Genomic DNA, 9,281 nt, shown 5'->3' with positions numbered 1-9,281 from the left:
TTTTTTTTTTTTTTGCGGTACGCGGGCCTCTCACTGTTGTGGCCTCTCCCGTTGCGGAGCACAGGCTCCGGACGCGCAGGCTCAGCGGCCATGGCTCACGGGCCTAGCCGCTCTGCGGCATGTGGAATCTTCCCGGACCGGGGCACAAACCCAGGTCCCGTGCATTGGCAGGCGGACTCTCAACCACTGCGCCACCAGGGAAGCCCTTGCCTCTCTTTTTAATCCCCAGGTAGAGAACCATGGTCAGAGTCTTTACCAGCATTGCCTTTTCAAAACTGAACAGCAAAGGACCTGCTCAACTCTCTCTAACCACTTTGTGTATTTACCACGGGATTACATTGTCAAATTAGGAACCACATGCTTAACTAGTAATATTGTAAAGGCGGGTCTTTGTGAAAAGAAGCTTTGCAAAACCTAGTTATGAAAAAGAAAAAAAACAAGGATGACCGGAACTACACAAAGGGCAGGGGCCTGTGCACATATCCCAGGGAATTAAAAAACCAGGAGCCAGTCATAACAGCGTTGGGGGCAGGGGATAGTGAAGTACAAATCGTGCCAGGCAACATGTGATTGCTTTTTTCTTTCTTCTTTCTTTTTTCCTGACAGAAGAAAATTAGTGCTTCAAAAGAACACAAGTAGATGGAATGTTTTCTTGAATTCTAAAGAAGCATTTGACAGATGTCACATGAATCTTATTCAGAATGTTCACGAAACTTGCTCAGAGGAGGGAACTGGGGGCATGAAGTGCTCCTGCCTGGAGAAGCTGTGCAGGCTGGATAGGCCCAGAGGACAGAGGCCCCTGCAGGGTGTTGCACCTCTCCCACCGTTGTCCACAGGGGTGCCTAAACTTCAACTCTTGATGTGTCTTAAACAAAAAACTAACAAAGAAATCAATAACTAGAGTTTAAATGTTAAATTCCCAATACATTGTTTCAGCAAACAGTGTTTGCCAACCATAAAATAAGCCCATATCCTTGACTTGCCCTGTCTGCCTTTCAACAGGGGCTGCTAGCTGGGTTTACTTCTCTGCCAAGTGCAAATATTACAAAAGCTCCTCTTTGCCCCCAACTTGCTTCTGGATTTTCTGTCCCCACCCTTAGCCTGTATTTTACTCCCCACACACAGCACATGCTCAAAATAAGCTTCTTCGCTGAGCTACACCTCCTGATGTTAAAAAAAAATTTTTTTTCAGAAATTTTCTTTTGTCGTATTTCCATATCAAGAAAAGGAATTAATATGCACTAGCTGAAAATTCAGTGTGGAATTTGAGTTTTCTTTTAGCTACACAGTCCAGTAAATGAGATTCTGTATCTTTTTTTCCCTGCACAAATCTGAATCAGCTCCCTTGTTCTGTCGCCACTCCCCCCACCCCCCTCCCACCCTCCCCCACACACACCATTCCTAGCTCAATTAGCCTGTTTATTTCTAAACCCCACCACCTGCCCCCCCCCCAGATGTGGTGGGGGGAGGCCTGAGCGGTGAAGGTGGGGCGTAGCACATTCTTTTGCTGGAAAAGGAGCCCATTAACAAGGGCGGAGGACCAAATTTGAGGAAGAAAGATGAGTTCACTTTTAGGACTGAAGTTCAGGTTTGGTTGTAGAGCGATACACTGTGGAGACATCAGCAGCTACATGCTAGTAACAACTATGAGAACTTGAGATGGCCCGTGGCATGGAGTGTAGGCTGCAGAACGGGCTCAGGGTTGTGAAGTTCTGTTCCGAGCATGGAGAGCCCGGAAGCATGGTGACATGAGAACTATCCTAACTGTGAGTTCTGAGGAGCAGGTGGCCAAAGTGCAGCAAAGGAATGTGCTAGCTAATAGGAGGACAGCAAAGTGTCCGCAGAATGTGATAATGAGACTCTTACTGACCTTGGGGAGAGTTGTTTCCGTGGAGTGATCAAGAGGCAGAAGCCAGAAGTTTAAATATATTTTTAATTATCTGCTAAGCCTGTTATCCAATGCTACCAATTCTGTCTACTGATATGGATGATTAAGAGTTAATATATAACAGCATCTACCAACATCAGTTTTCTGGTTTAGAGAGTTATGTAAGATGTTATCACTGGGGGGAGCTGGGTGAAAGGGACACAGGGACTCTCGGTACTATTTTTGCAGCTTCTTATGAGTATTCCAGAATACAAAGTGTTTTTTTAAAAAGTGAATAGGGTGAGGCATTTCTAAACACTCACACTCAGCCCCACGTGGGCTTCTGCGTTCTCGCTGCTCACAGACCCAGACACGCTCCCTGCCCCCAAAGGGCAGCTGCGTCCCCTTTCGCTCTCCCTGAACCCGGGCGGGTAGAGAGTGAACATTGCAGACTCTAACAGGATGGGGGGCACTCACTGGCCCCTAACCTTGGACCTGGTGTCCAGCCTCTGTGGGGGCCTCCCTGGTCTCCCCTGTGAGATCTGGGGTATTTCGGTGAGAGCGTGTGCTCGCTTCCCTTCCTTCCACATTATGCAGGGGTCAGGATCACTAACCAGGGATCTGCTTTCTGTCCCCTTTGCCTTTCAGGATGCTTCCATCGCACACAGATTCCACGTGATGAGAGAGAAACACCCTGAAAAATTCAACAGCAGGTAAGAGGGCCCAGCGGGTGTAGCCGGGGCTGCACCGCCCACCTGCCCTGCCCGCGCGGCCACCGGTCCCAGGCCTCCACCTGCTCTCACCGAAATGTTCTCGGCCCGGCTGCCCAGCGCTTTTCCTGCCACGTTGCCGGAAGGAGGGCTTCCATTTCCAAGAAGAAAGCAATGTCAGAAACCTGCCGCAGTCTGGTGGCCTGTCCTCTCGCAGAGGGTGATGTGCAGAGGAGAGGGCCTGGGGCCAGGAGGGAGGGCGTGGTGCGCCCGCCTTGGGCAGTGGGGGTCTGCGCTTGACTAACTGGATCCCCCTCCTGGGGCGCGCCGCTTTCTCAAAACCAACTGCTCCCAGACCCAGCCCCTTGCCTTCTCGGGTGAGGGACTGGCAGGGGGCAGAGGCCTCAGCTTCCCCTGGTCGCAAAGAGGAGGGGGTGGCGGCTTGCGTCCCGGGCCCAGAGGGCCGAGAGGGCGGTGCCTCCGCCTCCTCCTTCCCTGCCGGCAGAGGGCAGCAGAGGGAGGCCCTGCAGAGGCGGAGAGCCCACGCGAGCCCAGCCTCAGCCCGCGCACCTGGGAAGGCAGGCTGTGAGGTCCAAAAACCAAGCAGAAAAGAAAACCAGATCATGTGCAAAGTCAAACCATCCTGCCGGCGGGTGGCATATAGCCACCCTGGGATTGCTCAGTTACCTTTCTCCCTTCCCCCTTGTCCTCTTCTCGGTGGTTAATTTGCATTCTTTCTCTTTCCTTTTTGTTGGACCTTATCTAAGTGACCACTTGATCCCACCCCACCCTCAGAAAGGTGGGGAGGAGAGCAGGTATTAATTTGGGCTCAGTTTGAGTCTAAGAGACTTGACTTTATTTAGCCCACCAAGCGGAAGTCCAGTGTTAACCCGCACACGTTCATTTAAAGCCAGGCACTCCCCCAGACCTCCATCATGTTCATCCCTCCTCCTTTCCCCGGACGCTATGGCTGGGAGGGTAACCAAGAATCAGAAAGTCTTTTTCGGGATCAGAAACTGAACATAATGAAGCTACTCTGACTTCAGGAAAAGTGATCTGTGGAGTCTTAATAGTAGCTGAGCTAACCTTATTCAAATGTACTTTCTCTCACACACACCAAGTCAGCTCACAGAACACTATTAACATGTATATTTTCAGCCCCTACTCCTATTATAGTCACAAACTTACAGATCAACTGATGCTCTTCTCACAATCTTTTTCCCTCTAATATATACACCAAAAAAATCACTTAAAAAAATACTTCTCTTCCATCCATTCCAGACTTTAAAGGTCCTCCTTTTACACAGATACCATTATGCATACTCATGCATACATGCTTAATAAGATGCCAGATGTTTGTGAAATCCATGGGGGGTTCTGTTCATTCATTCAATGAATGTATGTTTTGAAAACAGTACCAGGCACTGTTGTATAGTTGTTTTGGATACACATGTGTAGGGGGCTCACAGTCCAGGTGTGGAGACAGACTGGAAAGCAGCATTGCAGAGTGATTTGTGTTAAACGATATGAATCAAGGTGACATAAAGCAATGGCATGGAATTTGATGTGCAGGGTCTTCCAGCTAGAGAGATGCCTGAACCAAGACAGAAAACACTTAACTACTTTCCAGGTTGACAGAAAGAGAAGGTCAACCCAGCGAGAAGGAACCAAATGTACCAAAAGATCCAAAGGAGTGATGGAAAACAGCCTGCTTGGGCAAGAGCAAGCTATTCAGTGTGGTCTGTTGTGTGGTCTCCTTTAGTGGAAAGAAGCAAACACCTCCGCAGTTTGTAGAGAGCAAGGAGGCAGGAGGAGGGAAGAATTTCTCCATACTGCAAAAATCAATAGACAGGTCAACATATGACATAAATAGAGCAGTCATCAATTATCCACATGATTAAGTACAGTTAGAAAGCTACCTCTGTTAGAAGAAAAGTTGTAACTGTTCATTTCAACCCAAAGTATGAACAGTTTCACTGTGATCTGAATGACTGCTTTTCCTCCCCACTTCCCAGTTTCCATCAACAAGACTACTCTTTGCAGTTAGGTGTGTATCTTACTCTTCACCTGGTTGAGGTCAAGGTCATGTGGTCACCTAAGGATGCCAGACACAGGGATTTGCATGTAAATCCATGTGCCTACTAACAAGTGAAGACATAGTGGCGTAGAGGTAGGCCCTGTTTCACAAGGTCCCAGAACACTTCCTATTAAGAAATTTGAGTCCATGCTGCTTCTACCCTGCCTGCTTGCTCATGTTGAAAATACCCAGGAATGCCCAGTTTGTCCACTGAGAGGCAGGCGAGCAGCCATGTTTTTCCAGGATTCCTTATTTAGCTTTGGAGATGGTTTTAAATAGGCAGGTGGTTGTTGCCATGGTTACCCCATTACACCAGCAGCTAAATTTAGGAAGGGCCACAAGGGATAGGAAGAAAGCTTGATACGGGGATTTGGAAATGTAAATGATATTATCAAACAAGGTTTCAGTTTTACTCAGCTAAACTTAGGTTTTCCAAAGAGTAGTCACTGCTTGGCTGGATGCCCTTACTGTTAACGCCTGGGACTAGGCCCTCAGGGATAACCCTGAGGTTAAATCTAGGGAGTTGTAACTGTTTTGTTTTGCTTTGTTTTGAACAAGGGAATGTGACTAGTCAGGGCTAGAATTTATCAGGAAACTTGAATCTTTTGCGTTGTTCACTCGGTTTTCTGGGCTATTCTAACAGGAATTCTTAACCTAGGTACAAGGGCTACAGGAGCTCTGCAGACACCTTGGAATTGTATGTAAGATATTGAGTACATTTTTCTGGAGAGAATGTCCATAACTATCAGAAGGTTCTTGAAGGGACCCATAACCGTTCAAACTGTTAAAAGTAACAGTTCTGAGCCCTCTTTGAGTCCTAAGAGGCATCAAATTATGACTCAACTGTTGGGGTTTCAGGAAATTCTTCCCCCAGTGGCCTCTCGACATAGGTTGTTTGTTGGCAAGGAAGGTGGTTGGTTGCACAAAATTGGTGTTCCCTGTGGAATCGTTTTGTTCATGGAGTAAGAACCAGACCCAAGGATGCTGGATGATGAGCCAGGTGTGATGTCAAGTATTAGAAGATGTTTAATGGCAGAGATAGGACTATATTGAGTTATTCTGCTTCCTAAACATTAACAGGCTAATTACTAATTGCTAACTTAGGAATGTTATGAAATTTATCATCTCATTGTTGACATAAACAAAAGAGAGATTTAATTCACCTGAGATTATATAATGTGTTAGAAGGTATTCTAGGACACAGGGGTAAATAAGACATGGTTCCTGCCTTCAAGGAATTCATAGTCTAGCAAAGAAGAAATAAGCCTCAAATATTTTTTACAAAATGATTTTCACATTCAAAGAGGCTACATGTTGTAGGTCATAGAGTATACAGGAAGCTGTATAGTATAAGACACTTATTAATGGTCGTATCCTAACATCACTTGTAAATGAATTGTTTAGAGTGCAGAAATTGTGTTGTAAGGGAACAAAACTAAGAACTGTTATTTTTTGAGCTCCTACTACATGCCAGATGATAAACTAGTTATTTTAAATACATTAGAATATTTGAATCCCCGAACTGCCCTACAAGGTAAATACTAACATTCCCATTTTACAGATAATGGAACTGAGGCTGGGAGAAGCCAAGTCACCCGGCCGAGGTCATACATCTTTTTAAGCAGTGGAGCTGATCTGATTTAAGCTAGCTTCTAATTCTAGAGTTCAAACTCTGTTTTCTGCACTTGCTGTCTTCCATGGATTGCATCAAGCAAACACCAATTGTATATCAAACATTCTGATGGGTACTTTATACATGATCCCACCCAGTGCTTGCAATGACATGCAAGGGTAAATGCTACTGTCCCCATTTTAGAGATGAAGAAATTGAGGCTGAGGAAGGTAGAGCACGACTGACTACCTGACTTGCGTGGCCCAGTGCAAAGTGAAGTGTGGGGCACCTTGCTCAAAAATCATTAAGAATTTCAAGTCAGTGACAGCAGAGCATTAAACCACCAACCACAGGGCCCTTCTCAGTGTGGGTTCCCATACAGCTATACAGATCTCACAGCTATGAACTGGTCTGAGCAAGGAGAGAGGAGATCAAAAAATGAAGACACATTTGCCAAGGCTCACAGAGTGGGGAGTTGGCAATAAAGGTAAAAGAATAGAGGAAAGAGGGTTTCAGTTAGGGGAGGAGGGGGACAGATTATCAGTCCCTCAAACAGGCGGTAGTCAGAATTAGAAGAGGAGCCAGCAGTGTCTTCCAGGTATCCAAGAACCAGTCCCCCACAAAGTTTCTGGACTCACTCTCTGTGAAGCGTTTTGTATGTATGGGACAGATACATATAAGCTACCTAATTCCGATGTCCCTGCCAGTGAGTATCCAGAAAGAGAAGTCTAACTATGGAGTTTTTTCACTGTTGCTCAGAAACTCAGAGCACTTGAGGAATGTGGTATTCCAAACCTGCTGAGTGCCATCCACTTGAATATGTCCCTCAGCAGTTTAGGCTGAAGCAAGATATTTCCCGTTAGGTCCTTGAAAGGGACCGAAGACAGAGCTTCATTCCTACCAGAAGCTGACCACCTTTCCCAAAAGCCTTTGAGTAATGAGCGGGCTGTGGAGTGTTCACTTTCTTGGAGCCAGGCCTGTGGAGTAGCTGATGAGGGGTTCCCCAGGAACCCTAATGAAGCCTGAGTCCTTAAAAGGCTGGCAATACATCTTGCAAGTAACTAAGCCCTTAATAGGTATTTATAGAATGAGGCAGCAGGGTATAGTCTAAGTTGGCATCAGAACTTGGCCCTGCCACTTGCTAGCTATGTGACCTTGGGCAAGTTACTTAATCTCTTTAATCCTTTGCTTCCTCCTCTGAATCTTATAAGGTTGCTATAAGTATTTAATGACATAATGTGTAAGTGCATGGCACATAGTAGGTTCTTAGTAAATATTTGTTGTTGCATATTACTGAATGACAAGCACGAGGAAACCATTGCCTTAAATTTGCCAGTAAGGCATTGACAGTAAAAGGCTTTTCTGGTGGAGTGGCAAGTGGGATTCAGTTATAGAGTCTTTGCTTCATTGACATGGCCCTTGACCTGAAAAGTTGGAGGACAGCTAAAAGTTGGACGAGACTCCAGCTGTGATACATTGAATCTGTCCAAATCCTCTTAGGGGGTGGGAAGATGGCCCCAATTAGCCAGGATTGGATTGGATTCTACAGACTGGAGCTGTAGAAAAAATTCCTTTCATTGGCTCCATGGGTGTCCAAGAGGCAGAGATTTGGGGGTCTGAAGACCAGGGAGTTTAAGTCCAAATGCCAATTTCAGGCTAGAGGCAGGATTGAGGTAGGGGTCACAGACCCCTGTTGACATTATAACTGGAGGAACAGGGTGGGAGTAAGAGGGAGTTGCAGGACAGGTGCCATGCGCTCCATGGAAAATCTGGGCTTATCAGCTGGGGCCATGGAGTGCACAGTTGGTGGGTAGGTGGGTGGCCCAGGGCAGTCAGACACTGGAGGTGTGATTCCCCTTCCTTCGCTGATACTCTCTCTCCCCTCACCCTCCGAGCATCTCTTCTCCCACTTTATTTTTATTTATTTATTTTTTTGTGTGTTACGCGGGCCTCTCACTGTTGTGGCCTTTCCCTTTGCGGAGCACAGGCTCCAGACGCACAGGCTCAGCGGCCATGGCTCACGGGCCCAGCCGCTCCGCGGCATGTGGGATCTTCCCAGACCGGGGCACGAACCCGTGTCCCCTGCATCGGCAGGCGGATTCTCAACTACTGCGCCACCAGGGAAGCCCTCTTCTCCCACTTTAGATAGACACAGAGATGTTCTGTGGGAGGCAAAGTAGAAGCCAGCAAAGCTCAAGCCATACAATTCTGGAAGCAAAAAGGCCTCCTCTCTTGAATACCTGTAGTGTGCTCTGCAATCACAAGCACAAACTGTATCACCATTTACTTAAGATATTCTTTTTGTGTCTAAAAATGAGACCATTCTAAGCTGTTCTTTCCAGGAGCCCTGTGAGGGAGCCCAGTGTTACGGCCCAGATTTTTTACTTTCCCAAAGCATAAATGTACAACAGCAGCAGATACATGTCTTCATTCTGTGCCTGAATTGGGTTTGCTTCTTCTTATCTAATACTCAGCAGCCCAAGAAAGACCTGCCCTAGGTAGGACTCAGAAGTCCAAACTGTCTGCACCTGCTTGCTTCAATATATCAAACTATGTTTTTCCAAACATGTAGGATTCAGAAAAGCCCCAAGTGAAGTTGATTATGGCATTTTCTGTTTTTATTCTTACTCCTGTATGTACTTATAAAGGAAATGCAAACCTTATGCTTTGTGTTCAAGTACCTTCAAGTCTTCAAGTCAGGTCTGACAGAACCACTTACTTAATTAGTCGAATGTTTCTATACTAGTCCTCAAAAATGTTTTATCCCCCATCCCTCCTAGAGAGAGATGCAGCTAGTGAAATGAATGAAATATGGGTTCGTGTTTTTTTCACCAGGCGTTCATCATTATGCAACTGCTGAAGACCGGGTTTTCTTGGCTGTCTTATTTGTTTACAGTCAGCCCTTGATTATTTGCAGGAACGAGGGAACAGCAACACAGATCATTTAAAGCTGTAGATGGGGCGTCCCTGGTGGCGCAGTGGTTGAGAGTCCGCCTGCCAATGCAGGGGACGCGG

General features: G+C 46.4%; 1 protein-coding gene across 11 annotated transcripts in view; it reads left to right on the top strand.

Annotated features, from left to right (window-relative positions):
• DGKG (diacylglycerol kinase gamma) overlaps positions 1-9,281 on the top strand; it is a 201,980-nt gene that overhangs the window by 116,965 nt on the left and 75,734 nt on the right. For all 11 annotated transcript variants that reach the window (XR_003680567.2, XM_028491932.2, XM_028491924.2 and 8 more), the window contains one exon: positions 2,516-2,580. Coding sequence is in view for 10 of the 11 variants with exons in the window: in XM_028491932.2 (XP_028347733.1) it covers positions 2,516-2,580 (65 nt within the window). In the remaining variant the exon portion in view is untranslated. The remainder of the gene's footprint in view (positions 1-2,515; positions 2,581-9,281) is intronic.

The sequence above is a fragment of the Physeter macrocephalus genome, chromosome 1, assembly GCF_002837175.3.
Source record: "Physeter macrocephalus isolate SW-GA chromosome 1, ASM283717v5, whole genome shotgun sequence".
Taxonomy (NCBI): domain Eukaryota; kingdom Metazoa; phylum Chordata; class Mammalia; order Artiodactyla; family Physeteridae; genus Physeter; species Physeter macrocephalus.
The sequence above is the reverse complement of the archived record's forward strand: the minus strand, read 5'-3'. Positions and strand labels throughout refer to the sequence as shown.